We start from the raw sequence: 22380 nt of genomic DNA on the forward strand, positions 1-22380 counted from the left end.
TGCAGGATAAAACTAGTCTTTCCATTACAATCTCCGGTCCACAATCGCGTTTCGTATTTCAAGGTATATGATTAAAATGATCATCCTGAAGACATCTTCACATATATATTCACATATCAACTACAAAGTTTGTATAAGAAATGGGAACTTCCTCAATCCACACCAACCAAACAGGAGAAGTAAGGAAATATGTAGACAAGAGACACGTAAAAGAATGTTTCTAAACTATCTCCATCAACCTACCTTTGGCGAATCCAACACACTTAAAAGGGTCAGGTATATATATATATATATTTAACTTACTTTTGCTAGAAACAAAATCCTAACACCAATATTTTGTTAACAATTTGTGCAACCTTCTTTACAGTTCATCATAATCAGCGGACGCGCATTGGATGTGAGATGTCTTCTTACCTCAATACTCCTCAGCAGTTCTCATCGTGACCTTTAGAAATTTGATGTGGACAAGCTTTAACACGGAACAGAATTTGTTAACTGACGTTCAATTATCCTTGTGATCATGTGTTTGCTTTACAGTTTGTGAACCACCTCCTTGCGAATCAGAGCTTTCTGCTTGTGAGACAAGATAGTCAAGTGCGACAACAATATCACTGATGATGGGGCGAAAACTGGCTTGCTCCTGGATACACATTGCAGTAATTGCAACTGCATGGTGCAAAGAGCGCACGGAAAACTGACCATTCAACAAAGGATCAACCATATGAACAAACTTTCTCCGGTCCTTGAGGAAAGGACGAGACTGAAACCAAGAGAAGAATTTCTCAGATCAAGAATCCTAGATGGAGCAGATAAAGATAAAAACATCTTTTACTTTAAAATTTAGTAAGATCAAAAGTTTCATCAACGAGCTATTATTTCAGTTGAGATGACGGCTAAACTCTTTAAGCAGCTTACTTTGCTTAAATTCTTATGAAATTGACCAAACTCCAACAACAACCTTACCCTTATCCGGGAGGTGGAGTGCTTGTTTCCAATAGACCCTCGGCTCGATGAAACACATATAAAAGCAGTTTGGAAAAGGATGCACAGTAACTAAAACAAAAAAAGTACAACAATTGAAGTACAAAAAGCAGTAAATAATCTACTGTAATCAGGTTGTGATCCAATCTACTGACAAGCTCAACATGCAAGTTAGGAAGAGAATTAACAAGATTGGTTAGTAAAATGTGCAACAGCATAGTTCAAATAGACGAAACACGGCAATGAACAAGCAATAACAGTTATCGATAGAATATAGATAGATTGTAAAATCTGAAAACCATAGTGCAAAATATTTGAGCAGGAACTATAAGTAGACAGAAATTAAAATGCAGGCACAGTAGATAATATAAACTCACCCAAACAACTAGGTTCTGTTCTCCAGCCTCTTTAGAGTTGTCATAAGCCTTTCGCCCTGTTATTAACTCCAACAGCACAACACCTAAACTATAGATGTCAGATTTCAGAGTCAATTTTCCACTCATGGCATACTCAGGGGCACAGTATCCATAGGTTCCCATCACTCGCGTCGAAACATGGGTGTTTTCACCGACAGGTCCCAACTTTGCAAGTCCAAAATCTGACAGTTTTGGGTTGAAATCATTGTCCAACAATATGTTTGAAGATTTCAAATCACGGTAAATAACAGGGGGATTCGCTTTGCAATGAAGATATTCAAGTCCATGAGCTGCACCAGAAGCAATTTTAAGTCTTGTGCTCCAACTCAGTGGCTTCTTTCCTGGTTCTACATCTACAATATCAATAGTAACATACTGTTCAGAGAAATGTGCTATCAAGCAATATAAATACAAAATTATAACAAAATACTATTTGATTATAAGTAAATTATATAAAAATTATTCATCGCTCATAACAAAATACTAATACAAGCACACAGATAGGACATGAGCTTGTCCAGCACCTTCCACTACAGTAACCAATGAGAGCAATCCTGAAGATATAATACAGGTAATCTCAATTTCACATTTGACATCTTGTGAAAGCAAAAGCTAATGTCATGTAATATAGCCATAATAGTACTAGAATGCAGTTGAAAATATGAAAAAATCTTCCACAGACGTAGGATCATGACTCATGATTCAACATCTTTGAAGCAAGTGGAAGAAAAACAGCTTGACTAACAAAACTTGGATAAACAAAGCAGTGAAATCAAACCGGTATATTACTTGTGAAAGAAATCAAATTACCAAAAAGATGATTCTCCAGGCTTCCCATTGGCATGAACTCATAAATCAAGAGCCTTTGGTCACCATCAGTGCAGTATCCGGTCAAGTTAACAAGATTTTTGTGATGTAATAAACTCAACATGAGGACCTCCACAATGAACTCCTGGTGTCCTTGAAGGCCGTCAAGATTAAGTTGTTTGATTGCAACAACCTGTTTACAAGATCAGAACACATGAGGAACAATAAACGGCCATCAAGTGCAGCCTATCATAGAATTTTTTCATCTTTTTAGGACATAGCATTCAAATTTCCACCTATGCAACACATTCTCCTCCACTGTTTCTTTTGGACAGATAGAATGACAAACAATAAACCTTTTCAGGGAATAGAAAGTTAGCAAGCTATGAAAATCAAAAGCCAAAATGCCTGCAGAAGTAGAAAACTTGCCAGGCCTGATTCAAGGCGGCCCTTGTACACACTTCCAAAACCACCTTCGCCAATAAGATTAGCTTCTCTGAAATTCTGGGTTGCTAAGGCAAGTTCTTTGAATGTGAAACTGCGCGCGACATTACCCTTCTGGTTGTTGCTATCCCCGCCTTTCCCTCCAAAAGAACGTCCTTTTATACCTTTCCCTAAACATGAACAAAAACCCATAATTCAATACAATGAACTAAAGCATCACATGATCAAACTCCCCATCTCTCAAATGCAACTCAAATCTCAGACATTACTAACAACAAAGTATCTAACAACCCTTACAGTTCTAGAATCAAAAGAACAGATTGTAATATACACACACAACATTGTGTGACAGCCAAAAAAAGTACTTCCTTCGTTTCAATTTGTTTGTATACCTTACTTTCTAGTCCATTTCAAGAAAAATGTCTCTTTCGTTTTCTTTTAACCCAATTTTTTAATTCCAATTTTTCAGTCAAAAACAGACAAACAAATTAAAACGGAGTAATGATAAACAAAAACTATACAATAACAGTAGTTCCTACATTGTATCAAAAGCTAAAAATTGAATCTTTTATCAAAGTAGATAACAACAAAGGAAAATCTAAGAAGCAAACCTGAAGATTTGATGGATCTTGAACCCATATCTTCATCAAAATCTCTTACATCTTTTCGATTAAACCTCATGCAAGAAAAGCAACCCATTTTTTTTTCTTCAAAAGCTTTTTTTAGCCAATTTTACTTCATAACCAAGCACAGATTTTTCAAAAACCACAAAACCCCACCTCGAATTCCTGCTTAAATTACTATATAGGAGCTTCAAAATGAACAAAACAGTTAAAAGGACCAAATAAACAAGAAAAAAAATGATTTTTGGAGCTCAGAAGAAAGAAGAACCAAAAGGGTCGATTCCTTTTCCTTCTAGAAATGTAAAAACCTAATTATTCTATCAAGAAAAAGAAATATTAGAGAAAAAAGATTGAAGCTTTCACATTCATAGATCTGCAAATACAATAAAGACAACCAAACAAATATAAATAAAGTCAAAAAAATTAAAAATATTATTATGAAATTACATTGAACCAAAAATGGGTCCTAAATAGTATTTGGTAGTATCTTCTAGGACTAAAAAGTCAGTTCAAAACACAGGAGAAAAAGGGAAAAATCTTAACTTTTTCAACCATCCTAATTTAATTTAATTTGCCAAAAACTAAACCAAGCTAAAAAAACAACACTAAACCAAAAATAGGTCCTAAATATTTGTCATCTTCAAGAATCTACCAACAAATAAAGTAAAAGAAATCCTAAATTCAGACAAAATTCTTCCAGCTCCTCATTCAACGCCAGCTTTAACGGCAATCCTTCTTTACCACCCACCCACCAAAAAAAATTTAATTTTTTTTTTGAAAAAAAATAATCTTTTTCATATGGGGATTTTTGGGTATGAATTTAAAGTGAGAAAAATTTAATTAAAGCAAAAGATGAAAAATTGGGGCATTAAAGCTCACTCTTTGATTATAGTTGCAGGTCGTTTTCAATGGCAAAGCATTTAAACGTTTGGGTGAGGGAAATGAAAATGAAATGACGGATTTACCCTCATTCATTGGTCTATTTTTTCCTCAATTACCGACAACTGTTGCGACAAATCGATTTATTTGTCTAAAAATTTTGATAAGATTCAAGAAAACATGTTATATATCAAAATTTTAATTAAAAAATTGTTGAAAAAATAAAAATATATTATTAGCAAAAGGAGTTATTTACGAAAGAATATTGTGTTTTTAAAAAATAGTTTAGAATAATAATAAGTAAGGAAAACACTCTGAAACATATTTAAACTTTAATAAAAATTATTATTGTAATAATAAATTTTATGGAAGATATTCACTCCTGATTTAATAGTATATTTTTAAAGGTATATAAATATCTACGTGAATATCATAAATATTACATTATGTTAAATTGTAATGTATCACATTGACATGTTAAAATACACTTTTAAAAAAATATAAAAAAATTTATTTTATAAAATTTAATATTATAAAATAATTTTAATCAAAATTAAAATATTTTTCAAATCATTTTCTCACCATAATAATAAGAATATATAAATATATATGATATAGAAACGCGTTAGCGCCGTTATAGATTCTGCATGGAATTTTGGGTCCCTAGTATTTCGGTGGAGATGGGACCATACTTTATATTTTATTCAATTGGAATATATTACCTTTAAATTTTTATTTTGATGCTTCTGATATATTTAAATTTTGAAAGGTTTTACTTGTTTTGGAGTGAATGTCATCTTTTTATTTGTACAAGATAAGGTTAAATTTGTATACATTTTCTAATATATTATATAGCTAACTTAAAGATTTTGTCTTATCTAAAAGTATGGGCTAGAATATATTTTGAATAAAATACTAACTAGAATATGGAAGAAAAAAAATTAGAAGAATGAGTTTTAAAAAATATTTTCTTTAATTTTAATATGAGATGGTCACAATTTTACTTAATAATTGCATCAGAGAGTGCAATCATCATTATGTATAAGAAAATATTAGCTATAGCGATATCGCCCTCCAGAAAAATCAAAAGAAAAGAAAAAGGTCATATAAAAATAAGAATTTCATGTTGGACCATACTTGGACATCACTATTTAATGTATATATTTCCATTTCTCGAAGTCGATAAGACTTGTAAATTTTACGTGGTAATAATATATCTTAAATGATGATCTCAAAATCGGATATATGTACACTTAGGCCCATGTAATTGTTTAGAGGTGATATGGTGCAAATTGGGCTGCACACTAACTGTTAAGATGGTTGAAGTAAGCCTAAATCTAATTTGGTTTTGATCTTTGAGCCGTAATGTACAAAGGAGTGAGTTAATTGGGCCTCTAGATATTGGTCTAGTACAGCATGGAAAGGCCCCATGTAAAAGAGTTAACAAATCAAAACATGGCCCAATGATAAGATGTTTTTTTTTGTTTAGGAAAAAGGGTCTGATATACCCCTCAATTTTGTCATTTAGAGCTGATATACCCCTTGTCATGAAAGTGACTCATATATACCCCTACTTGTAAACAAATGGCTCACATATACCCCTGCCGTTACAAAATGGCTCACATATACCCTTCATTTAACGGAAGTTAAAAAATTAGTTTTAAATTTATATTTATTACTTCTAAATTTTTTTAAAAAAATTATTTAGGGGTATATATGATTCTTCTATCAAAGTTCAAGGTATATTTTTAATTTTGTTCATACATAAGTTATTTTTTGACTTCTTTTATTATAATTATTTGAGTTTCTTATTCTTATTTTGTTTTTTTCTTTCATTCCTTATTTTAAAGAGAAAAAAAAATTAAACTATTTTTTTGTGCGTATTGTAATTTAATTTCGTATTCGAAGAAAAAATTTGGTCATCTACAATAAGTTTTACAAGAATATTGGTGAAATATAAATAAATTTGATTATCAAAATAATAATTATAAATTAGTCATTGAAAAAAAAAAGTCAAAGAAAATATGTTTAACGAGGATTAAATTTACTCTATGGGATTATATTTTTTAGAAAAAAATAATAAAAATTTAGATTAAAATTATTTTTTTTATTTTCCGTTAGAGGAAAAGGGAATATGTGAGCCATTTGTTTACAAGTAGAGGTATATATGATCCACTTTCATAACAAGGGGTATATCAGCTCTAAATGACAAAGTTGAGGGGTATATCAGACCCTTTTCCCTTTTGTTTATATTGTTATAATTCACTTCAATCAAATTAACACTTTGAGTTATACTTGCTTGATTTAGCATAACAATCCGACAAACAATATCATATTCAGTATAATTTTGTATTTGGTGTCTGAAGAGGGTAAGATATACGAATGTACATGAATTAGGTTATCGAATTTTTTCAAATATCAAACCAAATCATTTTGTACTTGTAATGTTGGGATGATTTGGTATTGTTTGACATTTTTTTGTTAACAGTAGACCTAATCAATTATGACTGAATCAAATCATTAATAATAAAAAAAAATCGAATTATCGAGTTGGTTTATTTTTGAAGTAGAATTACATTGAAAAACCAAAAGTCTATACTTGAGGGGACCAAACTTTTTGCACAATCAAAGGATAAGATCCACTTTTGAGAGAGTGAAGTGAACTATTAGGCAGAAAAAAGAGAGCTAAAAAGTCTAAAATGAACTCCTACAAGTTAGCATAAAGTTTGTAGGAATTTGCAACTTTATGTACAATTGAAGTACCTCCCCATAATGCATGCTATTGTTCTTGACTTCTTTCTATCACTAAACAATATTCTTTGCATCCATCACATGGTACATCAAATACTCCCTTCCATATCAAATTATTTTTTCCTAAAATAGTTATCTTAAATTATGCGACCATTTCTACTTCTAGACCTAACTTACATATTTCTCTTTCATTTATTGTTCTACAAATTTCTTATTTTTTTTCTCAGATTTCTTGAGTTTTAAAATTATGCATATGCTATGTTAGAGACTAATTGACATTACTATATCCATTATTTCATGTTTCATGTTCCTTAATATTAAAGAAGACATTTCCCTGTTTCATGTTACTTATAATATTTATCACACCATATTAATTAACTTTAGGGTCTAATTAAGTAGTAGTAATAGTAATAAAGAGCCAATTCAATAATGGGAATCACTATAGTTTATAGTTTAAAACATAGGCTTAATTATAATAAGAGCGGCGCAACTACAACAACTTACTCTAAAGAATCAAAGAAAAACTATTTTTACTATGTTGAATCCTATCAATGAAAAATTCTAATGTCACAATTAGTAAAACATGTTATAACAACTCAATTCACTATTAATATTGGTCAACTCATATTTTGAACCTATGTCTACACAACTTTGAAAACATTTAAAATGACTTATTTCAACCAAGGCATTTGGTACTCTGATGGAGCAACAAACTCGACTATAGACCATGTATGTGTCAAATCTTTTAAACCATTATCATATACCTCACAAAACTTGCTCTTCCAACCTATAGGCTCAATGGGGTTGTACCCTAATCCTGGAGTCCGGTCATTCGAACCAAGGTTCGATGGTTTAGTCCAATCAACAACATAAGTTGACACCCTCCTCCTAAACTTAGCCTTAAACTCAGGCCAAGCTTGAAACTTGTAATGATTCACCACCATTTCAAAAACATTCAATTTCTTCACGTTGTACCCCGTCTTCAACTTAAAATGATGAATCACGTTGAGCAAAGAGTCATCCACGGCAGACAATAACACTATAGACTTGTGTCGATTCTCTTTTCTCATCCTACAGTTGTATCCTTGTATCACTCCTGTCGTTGGATGTTCCTTTTGATTCGATGGACCGAATTCATAACAAGGGATGGTAATTTGTGCAATGTCGTCCCCTTCTTCTAAATTTGGTAACATTGAAGGTAACAATGATGTGGATGGTTGAGTTAAATTAGACCATGATGGAGAATATACAAATTCATCAATATCAATGTATATCATCCATGAACATGAATCCTTTGCAAAAATAACACTATGGGAAAAACCACCTTCTTGAGTTTTTGGCCATACCCAAAAATGAGTTTTCACATCATAGCCTTCTTCAACTAACTCATTAACTATTGTGGCTAAATTATCATCACTTCCATTATCATATAGTATGAATTTTTCAACTCCAATTCTTGAGTGATACAAAATCCATTCTCTTAAGAATTTAGCCACATTGTACACCATTGTACAAGCACATAACTTGGCCTTTTTTTGGCTAGAAATTAAACGTGGCGGCGTATAATAAGCTATGCTAGGGACCACTTCCGGAGTGGGCCCTGCAATTTCAATTGAAACTTTGATCGGTTCTTTCCCGGCTAAATTATCCGGCGGTTTGCACCGGAAAACTTCTTGTACTGAGCTTGTCACGGCGGTTCTCACGGCGTCTCCGAAAATGCAAGTGAGTTCTGCCGGTTTACGATTGTTGCCTCGGCGTTTATTCAACCCTTTAACGAATAAAACGACGTCGTTATCAGTTGTAAGAGAATCATAAACGAGAAAAGTCCACTGTAACAGCTCCGGCGAAGGTGCATTCCGGTAATAACCATTTACAGAAGAACCCCTTAACCTGGGTTGCTTAAAAGGCGAAATCCGGCGAGCCATTTTTGGGAAATCACACTTGAGCACCGACCTCGGCGGAAATGGAAGCTCTGCTACAGGAACCGCCGGAGTTTCCTCTCCGGTATCAAAAACACAGTAAAAATCAGATTGGTGAAAATAGGGGTAGTCAATGATGACATAGATTTCCCAATCAGGCATGAGAATTGAAACAGATGGAATAGGAAACGATGAAAAGGGGAAATTTTCATGAAGAACTAAATTGGCTATGGAGGAAGTTATAGTGGTGGGATAAAATTGATCGGAGAAAACAACAGAGAAATCATTTCGAAGAAAATGGAGATAGAGAGTAACGAAGAAGATGAAGAAAGTAAAGATGTAAAGAAAATTGCAACGAATTAATTTTCCAGCCATTAAAATGGTGGAATTTCAATTGAAGAAGAAAGGAGGAGATTTAGCCTTTTTATAATTGAAGAATTTAATTTCAGTATCTACTAAGTTACCAACATTCTGTTTTACTATAAAGTTTATATAAAAGGATTGTGGCTGCTTTAAGTAGTAATTTGTTATTGCTAATCTTGATTTAGAATAGTAGTAATTGAATGTTTAAGCATTAGGATTCAAATTATGGTCTATGTAATATTTATTAGTGCAATTCTTAAATTAAAACTGAAAATTTAGTTGGTCAATGAATGAAACATAATAAATGCTGAAATTTAATTGGTAGATGCTTGTAATAATGTTTATTGGAGTTTAGTAATATCATTTCTTTTTACCCTTTTTCTCTCTTTGTAGCTTGAGGGGTGTTTTATCATCTGAGCAACTTCTCTTTAGAAGCTCCGAGCTTTTAGCGCCCCTTGGTGTCTCGAGGATCATCCAAGCAACTTCATCGAATGCTTCCACCTTTTTGCTTCTTTGGTGCGTCGTAGGATGTTTATCATCTTAGTAATATTATTTTGCAAACAAAAAGTAAAAATTTTGAGTTCCCAAAAATAATGATAAGGTCTACCTGCATTCCATTGAAATCACACTACGAGAACTATTATTTTGAGTAACATGATTCAAGAAATGAGAACAAAAAAATGCAAAGGTCCATCTTTTAATTTAGGAACAAATTTGATGTGAAAAGCAAATAATGTATGCCCTGATGGAAAGAAGATTATTGCTGTCACAAATTACAGAATATATTCTGCAGTTGGATAAACCAGTCAATGATCACTTGTTCTATTTGGATCATGGGTTCAAAATTTCAAATCTTACATAAGAAAATCCCATCTCTACTCTAAAAATTTGAACACATTTTTCTCCTTAAGCTCCTAATACAATGAAGCCTTGAATTTTAGGCAACTGTCAATCATAGAAACATGTGTTCTATCTCGTTCGAGAACAACAGTGCTTAGTAAAAATTATAGTTGTAATGGTAAATCTGGCTGTTGCGAGGATCCAATCTATAAACTAGCACTAGGAGAGCCGGATGTCTGGACTTGTACATTCAGGTCAGGTGGAATCGACACTCTACTCCTCTGCTGAATCGAAGATGCAGACCCTGATTCACCAAGAAGCCTCACATTCTGTTCTTTACAAAAATCAGGATTCTTACCTTGTGATGATGAATTTCCAGAATACAATGTTGCCCAGCTTTCTAATAGCTTGTTTTCTGCTGAAGCAACATTGTTTGGATGAAATGGATTCTCTCTTCCACAAAGCATACCTCCAAGTACCTGATTAGGCCTAGATGCCTCTTGTAGGCCTGACTGTCCATTAGATGCAGAAAACCTTGACAACTCCACCTGCCCAAACATGCCATTGAAATCCTTTCTTGGTTGAAGGAAAGCTTTATGTGGAGCTGGGGTAGACAGGAGATTTAACCATGAAAAACCTCCATCACCAGAATCTTGTCTGGTAAGTTCATGTTGACTATTCAGTCTCTTGAAAGCTTCAAAGATTTCAGCAGAAGGCTTGCACATTACAGCAGAACTTGATCCAAGAGGTGTTGGTGTAACTGGTCTATTAGAATGGGGATCAGCTATCGAATTATCTAATAACTTTTGGATCTCTGTTGGACAAGCGGACGACTCTATTGGCCCTCCATCTTCTCCCACCCATCCAGGACCAAACTTTACTCCGAGAGGCAAAATATTTTCTAACTTTTTAGAAGCCACTTCCCAAACAACAGGCCCAAGATTTGCAGCAAATCTTGCAAGGCTTCTCGCATAAGCATGCTGCTCCACGTGAACACCTACCTGTAATAGAGTCAAATGACATTTTTAGTCTGGGTAAAACAAAAACTAATGTAACATCTCTGTAAGCACATAAAAAAGTTTTTGTGTTGGCAGACACTTTTAAGGGGGTCTGAGAAGGACGGAGATGACGACAAACTAAAGAACGATACAAGATCTGGTAGAAAACCAGTCATCTCTAGATGTTTGACTTATCCAGACATGTTCTATGTGGTAAACTAAATATGGAAATGTAAATTATATAAAAGTCCATGTAAAATTGGACAAAGAAAGTGGGACAGTATGTATAAGATAAAATTGGACACACTTTTCTTGATTTTAAGTAAAGTAATTCATCGGTTAGTTCTCATTTAAATTTTTCTAAATTATCAATTAATAATAACAGATAGAAATGTGTAATTCAATGAAAGACAAAAGCCAAGTATTCCCTATTCTTTGACTGTCAAGAAAACATAAAAAATAGAAAAGTAGTAGTGTAAGTTTTTAGCACATACAGTCATTAACTGCTTCATGCCACGATCAGTATTCCATAGGACAGATGACTCCTTATAAGAAGCTGAAGGATTGAACTGTTGGTATGTGTCACGCCTGTTCTCATTAATAGAAAAATGTTTCTTTCCATACTTCATGTCAGCCTTCAAGATATTAGCTGTAAGCAACAAGGTAATTAGTCGTTTTTATCTTTAAAAAAGTTGAAGAGAATCGAACATGCTGTTAGGTTGAAACCTGGAAACTCATTATTCCAATCAGTTGACCAATCAAAGTAGTTTTCACCATTACGCGAGCGATGGGCAAAAGATGCATCAGTAGTAGAAAGCGTAGGTCCCCTTCTTAGATTATAAGAACTAGATCCAATAGCTTTGTCATCTCCACTAGCAAGAGTAGCACCTGAAGAATGCTCAGGGACAACACTATCTGTAGGTGAATTTTCAACAGACTTTTTGAGGTTTTTGCTTGGAGGACGGCCTCTACGAACTACCTTAGGCTGTGGCGCACCATCCTCTCCTTCATGCCTCAAGTTTTCAAAATCTCTTCTCGCCAGATCTTGAATGGATCGTGCCTACAGCAGAAAGTATTAAGAATATTCGGAAACAATGAAAGACAAGAGAAGGAGTAGAGAGATGCTAAACAAACCTGTCGATAGTAAACTGTATCTGCGGCATTATACTGCATTGCATTTGAACATATCAAGAAAACATCAGCCTACATAAATCATAATAGTGTCAATGATATCAACATTATATTCAATTGTTTATACTCCAACAATAATTTTTCAGAGGTGGGAACATGAACCAATTCCCCTTCTACTGACCAATATCACACCCAAATAATATATAGAAGAGATAGACAAATCACAAATGAACATATGAAGCAAGAATATGAAAAGATCTCGGCATAAATTCAACAAACTTTACTTTATCTAGTGAATTTATTTGTAAAACAACATAACTTTTCAAATCCTTATTACTTTCAATGTCGAGACATGTGTATATTATGCCATCTTCTCTTGGCCTTCATTATAATTCTTTCGTTTGATAAGGGTACAGTTTAATTGATGTGTAACATTAAAAATGTGCTGGTGTATTTTTACATCTTAGGATTACCTTTTTTGCTTTGCTTTTTATTCCACTAGGTAGCTCTTTATCTATTCTAGCACACTGCTATCAACAAATTGGTCACCTTAAGGAACCATCAAAGAGAAGAATATGTGCTGGCAACATAGAGTATCCATTCACCAGCAAGCAAGTACCAAATGTAGACGGCAAAATATTAGATACAGTTTGACTTCTTCAGCAAGAACCAACTCACGAGGCTAAAGACGAAAAAAATACATGAATTTCAAATAATGAAAGAGATCAATAAGAATTGGACTCTCAAAGATTAAGTCAAATGATTTTACATAAAAGGCTGATCACACCAAGAAAGAAGACAAACTAAACAAAGAGAGAAAAAGAAACAAGTCCATTAAGCTTCAGAATGAGGAGGACGAAAGACCCGCTCACGACAATAAGGAGAAGTGATTCGAATCCACATCGTGAGCTTTAGTGCAGAAGTCGTCGAATCCCTTAATTTGGGGGAGGAGTCTCGACGACAAGTCATGCCTGCAGTTGTTCATGCACATCTTAAGAAGGGTGCTAATATTGTAATTTCCTACTGTAACAGAATACTGTTAAACACTAGACTTGACCATCGAAATCCAAAAAGAAGTATTCCTCTGGTATCTTTAGGAAAATTCACCTAGATTTCCATCTTTTCCTATTACAAATGTTAAACATGCCAACTATTTTCACTTTTCTCTAAACTCAAACATTTCAGATATTTTTCTTTAGCTTTTTTTATTATTATTTTTAACAAATTCTCCAACCATTTGTAACCAAATCAAATTATACTAACAGGAAAGTTGAGGGAGATGCTCTCAACTCAAACCGCAAATGTAGGTACTTCAAATCAATCGATAATGAAAGGTGTCACCCAAACTGAATCCATAACAATCCAAATACAAGCAATAGCGCCACAAAGTTCAGCTTGGCAAATCTTTAACTGACCTCCAACTCTTCCAGGTTTGAGTAGAGCCCTCCATCAAGTTTCTTTCTTAAGGTTCCAAAATCCATCGGATGCTTTATAATCTCATGATAATCAGGTAGCTGCAAGGAAACTATTTCAACATCTACAGAGGATATAGTTACATTTCAACACGACTCAACACCTTTAGAAATGTACCTCGTTCGAATCAACGGGATCAGAGAATACACCATAAGTGTCCTTCCTGCATTTGTATTAAAGAAAAAAATAATAGTACTTAAGTACACAATATGAAACCAAAAGAAACAGCCCAAGTACATGAAATAAATAGTAATATCCATAGAGAAAAGGAAAAAACATACTTTTGAAGTCTGTCAAGAATGAACACCAATATTTTTTTGTCTGGCAAAGGTGTTGTGGGTCCAGACACCAATGGGGATTCTGTCCACGAATAAACATCAACAAATTAAATTCATAAAAAAATATTTTTTTCTTTTTCTGTCAATTTCGAGAATGTTGAAAGGGATTAGATTGTAACCATGTTGAGCGTCTGTCACTGTCAAAGGTCTTTCTTCCTGTAAATTTAACACAACATACATATTCTTAGCACAATTATTATAAAGTAGGTACCTAAAAGATACATCAAAACTGAAAGTTACAGTAAAGGGGTGTCTTTGAAATTGATGCTAGAGCAAAATGTCTCCACAAAAAGACACATCAAGTACAACTAAAACTAACTGAAAAAAGAAAAAAAAGACCAATCTTTCAACTCTCTCAACAAGTGATGGTGATGAAGAAGAAGTATTCATATACAAAAGAAAGTACCCAAATCCATTTTTTTAGAAAATAAGTAAAAATCAAGTCTTTATATAAAAATGTAGACAGAATAAAGAAAACACAGGGAGATCTCAATAAAAAAGAAGAACCATCTTTTTTTCCCATAAATAGAAATACATTCAATTAGCTTGTTATAATTATAATTTTGAATAAATTAAAATTCCCCTTCAAAAAAAAAAAAGATTGGGCACCTGCTCAGGAAGAGCGTCGCCGGAGCTGATTTTCATTGTTTCAATCGACGCCTGGTGATTATCGCCTAATTCAGATTCTGATTCGGCAGCAGAAGATGAATTCTCCAAATGTTGGGTCTGATTCTGATTTGATTGTTGAGGTAAACGAACAAAGAGCTTCACTTTCTTTTGTTTCCTTTCATCTTCATCTTCGTCTTCTTTTTCCGACTCAAAATTAGAATTCCGGCGACAAGAATGACGACCAACACAAGGCTCGTTATTACTAATGATTTCCCTTTTTCTGAGATCTGCTAAAGATGGTCTTCCTTTCTTCTTCTTCCCCTTCGTTTCCATGGCTATGGCTATGGCTACTGTTTCTCTTCTTGTTTTTGTTACTTTACCCATAAAACAATTTCTTCTTACTACTTTTTTTCTCTCTCTATACTAACTTTTGTTTGTTTTGTTATTTAAAATTAAAATATTTTTTTTTTGAAGGTAACGCGTGAATCAGGCGTTACATTAATATGACAAAACAATTGTTTTGTTTATGTTACGGTATTTAAAAATTTTGATACTATATTTTCAGTATTTCATATCTAAAATACTATATTATTATTATATTATATTAGTTCAGTATTATTTAGTATATTTAATTTCAATTTTGATATTTTACGATGTGATATTCGATATTTATCATACCATTCACACTCCTACTCACGAGTCACGCGTGTTATAACTCGTGACTCCTCATAGTGCCTTGTTTGTTTGATTACCAACTCAATTTTTAAAACGACACGTAATTTTGTATGTGAGGTCGGAAGATAGAGTGTACATAAATTTTATTTTTATTTTGGATATAAAAATATTAATTTTTATAGATCGTAGAATTAAAAAATGATATATATTTTAAAGTAATTGAAGAAATTATGACAAAATAGAAATTATGTTAATATATAAAAGTACCATCTCGATTATGCATTAACAAAAATTATAGATAATTAAGATATTTAAAGATAAAAACTTACATGATCAATATCACAATTACTAATATATTTATTATAAGGATCTATATTTGATTTGGAAGGAACAAAACAAAAAATTGGAAATTTTAGGATATTCCTATTAATTATGTTAAACATTCATTTGCTCATAGGAATGAAAAGTATAATTTTGATACTGTATTTTTTATATTTGATATATAAAATATTATATTATTATATTATATTATATTAGTTCGGTGTTGTTTGATATGTTTAATTTTGATTTTAGTATTTTACGATGTAGTATTCAGTAATTTGTTTGATTTTACAAAATGATATTCGATATATATCATACTATGCTCACCCCTACTCACGAGTCATGCGTGTTATAACTCGTGACGCCTTGTTTGTTTATTTTTTCTTTTTTTACCAACTCAATTTCAAAAACAAAACGCATTATTTTGTATGTGGAGCTGGAATATAGAGTCTACATAAGTTTACTTTTGTTTTGAATATAAAAACGTTGTTTTTGATAGATCGTTGATTTTAAAAATATTATATTTTTTAAAGTAAGTTGGAAAAAAAATGAAAATGAAGAAATTGTGACAAAATAGAAATCATGTAAATATATAAAGATAAGAAATTACATGATGAATACCACGATCACTGCTTACTAGTATTTATTATAAGAATATATATTTGATTCTGAAGAAACAAAACAAAAAATTGGAAAATTTTGGGATATTTCTATTAATTATGTTAAACATTCATATGCTTATAGGAGTGAAAAGTATGTACTTATAAATATAGAGATGAAGTACATATTTTTTAGAAGTAGAAAATGAAATCACATTAGCTAAAACGAGGGAAATGTTTTTAATGTGTATATTAAATAATATGATAATTTATTTCTATAGTATGATTTAAAGTGTGTGTTTTGAAGTTGAAATGAGTGTTGTAGAGATGTGAATAGGATTAGATGAATGTGTGGTTATAAAAATAAAACTAAAAATAATCACATTAATTAGGAAAAGATGACTTCTGGGCCATTTTCATTCATAACACTTTCAAATTAGTATTGGGCTGAAAATCATCTCAGCCCAAACAAAAAGTAAAAATTTAAGGAATTCCATAGTGTAATTCAATAATTACACTCTGTCCCGATAAATTTAGTATTTACTAAAAATCCCTTAAAATTGTTGTGCCGTGATACTTTAGACTCTAGTGATACATGGTAAATGATACATGGTAAGTTTAAACTGTTAAGAAAAAAAATGGGGAAAAAACGGTACATTTAATCTTGTTAACTAAAACAGCTTAATTTATGGTAACAGATCATCAATCAGCATTAAATCAGCACGTAATTGGATATTAATTTCAAATTTTGAAAATCAAAGATTATATCATCTATTTTGAATACATTTTTTATGAACAATCTGTTAAATTTCGAACTGCAGTAATTTTATTGTTGTTACTGTGGATTTTTCAAGATGAATACATCAATTTTGATGAGACATTCCGGAATTTGGGTGAACGAATTGCAGTATGAAAGTTACAAAATCGACGGAATCGTTGTTGGAGATTCAATTTCGTTTTCTAATCTCAAAGCAGCAATTGCAGCCGAGTTGGATATTGATGTATCAGTGCATTGACTAAACATTATAACATGTGATACATATCTAATACATGTATCAGTGCATCGACTAAACACTGTACACACTGATTCTATATGTATCATCAAGCACAGTTGATGACGCAGTTATTAAACTTAGTTAATGATACATTATAACAATTTTCAAAACCTCATGATACATAGAAAATATTATGATACACAACAAATTCATGTATCAATGCATCATCTAAAACACTATACACACTGATTCAAAATGTATCAGCAAGCACACTTGATGGCGCATTTATTGAAATTAATCACTGATACATGATAAAAAATTTAAAAAACCCTTGATACATAGGAAATCATATGATACACATCTAGTTCATGTGTCAAAGCATATGTATTATATGATACACATCTAGTTACATTGAAAATCAACGAAGGCATTATACATTAGTTTAAGAAACAAAATCAACTAGATACATTAAATATGAAATCATATGTATTATAAAGGATGAACTACAAAAATAGAAAAAAAAAATCAACAACTGATCTGTTGAAAGCAAAAAGAAACAAATGACCAAGAAATCCCCCTACACTTTTATCTTTGCTCTATACCAACTTCTGTATCTTTGTCTCACTGTCAACAATGGAAAATGATTTCATCAGCAAAAGAGGATCCCTGGAAACGATGATGTTGCAAGGAGCAATGAGGATACATCATCTCTTTCACTTTTTCCTTATATATTTTGTAAATGTGGAAAGGGAGGAGATCTGGTAGTTCTTCGGAAAAAATTGTGAAGCGAAAACTTACTTGGTTCTTGAAAAATCTTATGGAGAGAGAATAAATCTGAAAATTAAAAAATGAAGGAAGTAAAAATTGAGGGAGTGAAAATAGGAAGAGGTTAAAGGGAGTGAAATAGGGAGGGATTAAGGGAGTGAAATTAGGAATAGAAACGTGTGCTTGAATGTGAAACTTAATGTATCTAGAACAATGGAATTTAAAAGGAAAAGAAGGGATTTTGGAGATATTTTAAAATAGTAGGGAATAATGAAAATTATAAAAAATAAAGGTGTGTATTTAAGTAATTTATCCAAACAAAAATGATACTACTTGTAAGTGGGTTTTTCTAAGAGAATTATGGATAGGCCCATTACACTATTGAGTATGGCTGATTTATCGAAAAATGATTTTGAATACGAGTGATTTTAAATTTGGAAAAATTTGTAAACTAGTCAAAATCAATAGCTTAATCAGTAAAAAATTCACTATTTTAAAAATATTAGTTAAAATGTCAAAAATGTCATTATTTTAAAAAAGTATTAAATTTATTAAGTTTTTTTTTAACTTTGAAGGTTTGTCTATAAGACAGGTAGAGGTAAAAAATTGTATGTTTGGTGATATTTTTAATGCGACTTCACTAGTGATAGAAGCTTTAAATATGAAAATCAGCGAAAATAATACTATAAGTTACAATAAATATCAATCTAAAAAGTATAAAAATATCTTAGTAGAATTTTATTTGGTTTTAAATTTTCAAACAGAGGAAATACTTTCTAATTTTTATGCCAGATTAATGAATAGCTGACAAGTTGGTTGAAAAGAAGCTAAGTGAAAAAGTAGTAGTGCTAACTACTCAAGTACAAAAACAATACAGCAACAAAAGAGGAAGAAATTAAAATGATTGATTACCAAACTTTAGTAATTGTCACACATGGGATGTTTAATTTGTACTAGCTCCTAATTATACAGTAGATTTTATAGGTTAAATAGGATCAGTTTCATAATTTTATTCGAATTTTATTAATTAAAATTTATTAAATTCTAAATCACAAATTCAGATATCGAGTAAAATCGAATCACAATATCACCTTGAACTAGGAACCAATCGTGGTATTGTGATCATTTTGGCCATATATGTAAAATTAGGTGCACAAAATAATTAACGAATTCTATTTCACTTATTAGATTATGATCGAGATTCTTTTACTTTATATAAAAATTTTGAATTTAAATTTTGAGTAGGAACAATATTATATTGAAAGCATCATTGGATTAAATGATTCATAAAATTTTATTCGTATAACTTAATCACATGAAAATAATTTTATCGTTTGATTAAAATTTGCCAACAATAAATATTGAATAGTATTATCTAGTAGACAAAATAAGCAGTTTAAAACTTATCCAAATTGCTCTATAGACAAACTCATTATTTTTCTAATTAAATTCATGTATATCCAGTGGGAAGAAAAAAAGTCAAATACAATTTTAAGAAATAAAAATTGTTAATTATTTTGCGCGCAAAGTATTTGGTAAAAAGTAAATCATAGCTAGAACAAGAACAAAACTCAAGTTATTTTAAATATACTTTAGTAATTAATTATTGTGCCGTCCTATTCTTAGAATACTCAAGTAATTTAACGTAGTGGTGAAAATTTGATAAACTAATTATATAATAATTTTTTCGTCTTATTTTATGTGGCATATTTAATTAGATATAAAATTTAAAAAATAATAAAAATTTTGAAATATTTATTAAATTACCTTTTTAAAAAGTGCATTCAATTTTTTCTCTCCTCATAAATGTATTAGAGTACTATCTTTAAAATTAAGTGAAACTACAATGATAAAAAATGAATTGTATCTTTAAATACTTACCATATAAAGAAATGTGACATTCTTTTTTACACTGACTAAAATAAAAAATAATATCATATATATAAAATAAAATGAAAAAAGTAAATATTAATTTAAAATTTTACGACAATAGCTGCTTTGAATTACGTAGATTTCAATAAAATTGCAACATATATAATAAACATACTAATTTACAATTTTTAAAATAATATGACTAAAAGTTATATTATTCTAAAAAACAATATACCGCCGTCACCTAATTACTTTAATTTGTGTAGCTTCTAGTACATACACACTAGTAGAAATAGGTAGCTCAATTTTAAATTTATCTGAATTTAATATTTTAATTATATTAAACATTTATTAAATTTATAAAATTTAAATTGACGTAATAGAATGAATTTATCTGAATTTAATATTTTAAATTATATCAAACATTTATTAAAATTTATAAAATTTAAATTGCCGTAATAGAATGAATGAAGAGAGACTAGCTAGTAGTAGTATATAAACCATGTGAGTACTAACATGATCTTCATCTTATTCTTGATTTTATTTATAGAAACAATAAAATAGTTATAATCAATCATCATGTGTATAGTAGTGTTTATTTGGGAAGCAGATAGTAGATATTCATTAGTGTTATTATTGAATAGAGATGAATATCATAATAGGCCAACAAAGGAAGTTCATTGGTGGGAAGATGGAGAAATTGTTGGTGGCAAAGATGAAGTTGGTGGTGGCACTTGGTTGGCTTCTTCAACTAATGGTAAATTGGCTTTTCTTACTAATGTTTTGGAACTTCATACACTTCCTCATGCCAAAACTAGAGGTGACCTACCTGTTCGATTTTTACAGGTACGATTAAATTTTTTATATTGTTAATGTATTATACGTTAATATATAAAAAGTATGTTTGATCTTTCATTTTGGTTTTGTAATATGAAGGACGAGACCTAGAGGTCTTTAAGACAAAACATAAATATGCATCATAGTCATAAACTTTCAATAAATATTCAATTTTGAATATGCAATTTCAAAGATATTACAAGTTGAGTACTTAAAAAACTTGAGGAACCGAGTTTATCAAGATTAAATTTTGAATTTGATTTTTTTGATCATGATTAATAGTAATGTTAAAATTTGTCCTTATTGGAGTATATATATGATCAATAAATCAAAGATTTTAAATTGTAGTATATTCTTAATTTTAAAGAATATTAATATCGTAAAATTTTAGATTTAATAAACACAAAAATCATATTTGTATGTTATAATTATAGTTTGTATAGTTGCACTCCATATGTTTGTTGCGGCTGTTAATATGTATATTTCGTTTACATATACAAAAGAATCAAGTGCATAATTTGTTTCGATATACATATTAACATATCCAAAAGAATTTATTGTGTAATCTATCTTTGTATAAAGCAAGAAAGAGCGAAAGACAACAGAAAACTGGATAGGAAAATATTCGTATTTTGTATAATTATAAGTGTATATGATAAAAATATACGTAATTGTTTTTTTATGTGCAATTTTTATCTCGCTTTATGCAAACACAAACACAATTTATATATTTGTTTTTGTGTAAAGTGAGAGTGGCGAGCGAGATTCTATAGAGAGAGAGGCAAACGAAAATATATGTATTATATGCAGTTTTCTGTAGCTTTATAAAAATACAAACACAATTTATACATTTATTTTTGTGTAAAGGGAGAGAGGCGAGTGAGATTCTCTGGGGAGGAAAATATATGTATATATACAGTTTTGTCTCGCTTTAAACAAACCAAACACATTTTATACATGTGTATTTGTATAAAATGAAAGAGACGAGGGAGAAACTGCTCAACGAGAAATTCAGGAAGAGAGGCGAATGACAACTATTTGTTACGAGTTGCAACTAAATCAAACTATGATTATAACATTTAGTTTGAATAATAATTTGTTATTTTAAGCGATTTTTCGTAAAGTTTATATTTATTTGTTAAAGGAAAAAATGCATAAATTGATACATTTTAATAAATAATTACTGATTTTAGCGATACTTTTCATTTATTACCATTTATAGCAACTTTTTAATTTTTTTCCTTTTTTCTGTCTCACTCTTTCTATCTTCTTTTCTATGTTTCGTTTCATTTTTTTTTCTTTCTTCTTTTCTATGTTTCGCTTTTTTTTTTTTTTTCTTTCTTTCTCTTTTCTCTGTCTCACTCCCTCTATTTTTTTTCCTTTCCTTTCTTTCTTTCATTCTTCCTACTTTCTTTCAGTTGTCCTTTCTTTCTTGTTTTTTTGTTGTTGCTTTGTCTCCATTTACTTTTGTTCTTTTTTCCTTTTTCCGTATAATAATTAATTATTCTAGACTCTATAAAACTTATATCAATAGTTAATTAGAGAAGTAATATAATTGTAACAAATTAAGAGGCATAAAAAACTGCAAAATGAATTAAATTTAAATTAAAAATATACAAACATATTAAAGTTGAATTATTAGAAGAGAACTAGTATAATCGTAACAAATGAAGAGACATAAAAACTGCAAAATGAATTAAATTTAAATTAAAAAAGTATTACAAACATATTAAAGTTGAATTAT

The 22380-nt window shown here is 30.8% G+C and overlaps 4 protein-coding genes across 4 annotated transcripts in view; 1 reads left to right on the forward strand and 3 right to left on the reverse strand.

Moving 5' to 3' along the window:
• Positions 1-4132, reverse strand: LOC107018306 (probable serine/threonine-protein kinase PBL21). The gene is made up of 5 exons (XM_015218762.2): positions 3260-4132; positions 2634-2818; positions 2208-2397; positions 1359-1750; positions 1-760 (listed from the first exon to the last, which is right to left on the reverse strand). Exons 1-5 carry the CDS (start codon positions 3345-3347, stop codon positions 503-505), a joined length of 1113 nt encoding a protein of 370 aa, XP_015074248.1. The 5' UTR covers positions 3348-4132; the 3' UTR covers positions 1-502.
• Positions 4133-7478: 3346 nt separating this feature from the next.
• On the reverse strand, positions 7479-9278 carry LOC107017078 (glycosyltransferase family 92 protein RCOM_0530710-like). The gene has a single exon (XM_015217354.2). It carries the CDS (start codon positions 9193-9195, stop codon positions 7573-7575), a length of 1623 nt encoding a protein of 540 aa, XP_015072840.1. The 5' UTR covers positions 9196-9278; the 3' UTR covers positions 7479-7572.
• Positions 9279-9919: 641 nt separating this feature from the next.
• Positions 9920-15017, reverse strand: LOC107016150. The gene is made up of 9 exons (XM_015216637.2): positions 14573-15017; positions 14083-14119; positions 13907-13985; positions 13743-13788; positions 13568-13666; positions 12156-12224; positions 11748-12081; positions 11516-11670; positions 9920-11024 (listed from the first exon to the last, which is right to left on the reverse strand). Exons 1-9 carry the CDS (start codon positions 14954-14956, stop codon positions 10230-10232), a joined length of 1998 nt encoding a protein of 665 aa, XP_015072123.1. The 5' UTR covers positions 14957-15017; the 3' UTR covers positions 9920-10229.
• Positions 15018-20295: 5278 nt separating this feature from the next.
• Positions 20296-22380, forward strand: part of LOC107017377 (transport and Golgi organization 2 homolog) — a 4037-nt gene continuing 1952 nt past the window's right edge. Inside the window, exon 1 of the mRNA XM_015217620.2 lies at positions 20296-20645. Coding sequence (XP_015073106.1) covers positions 20379-20645 — 267 coding nt within the window. The 5' untranslated portion in view covers positions 20296-20378. The remainder of the gene's footprint in view (positions 20646-22380) is intronic.

The sequence above is a fragment of the Solanum pennellii genome, chromosome 4, assembly GCF_001406875.1.
Source record: "Solanum pennellii chromosome 4, SPENNV200".
In the NCBI taxonomy this organism is placed as follows: Eukaryota; Viridiplantae; Streptophyta; class Magnoliopsida; order Solanales; family Solanaceae; genus Solanum; species Solanum pennellii.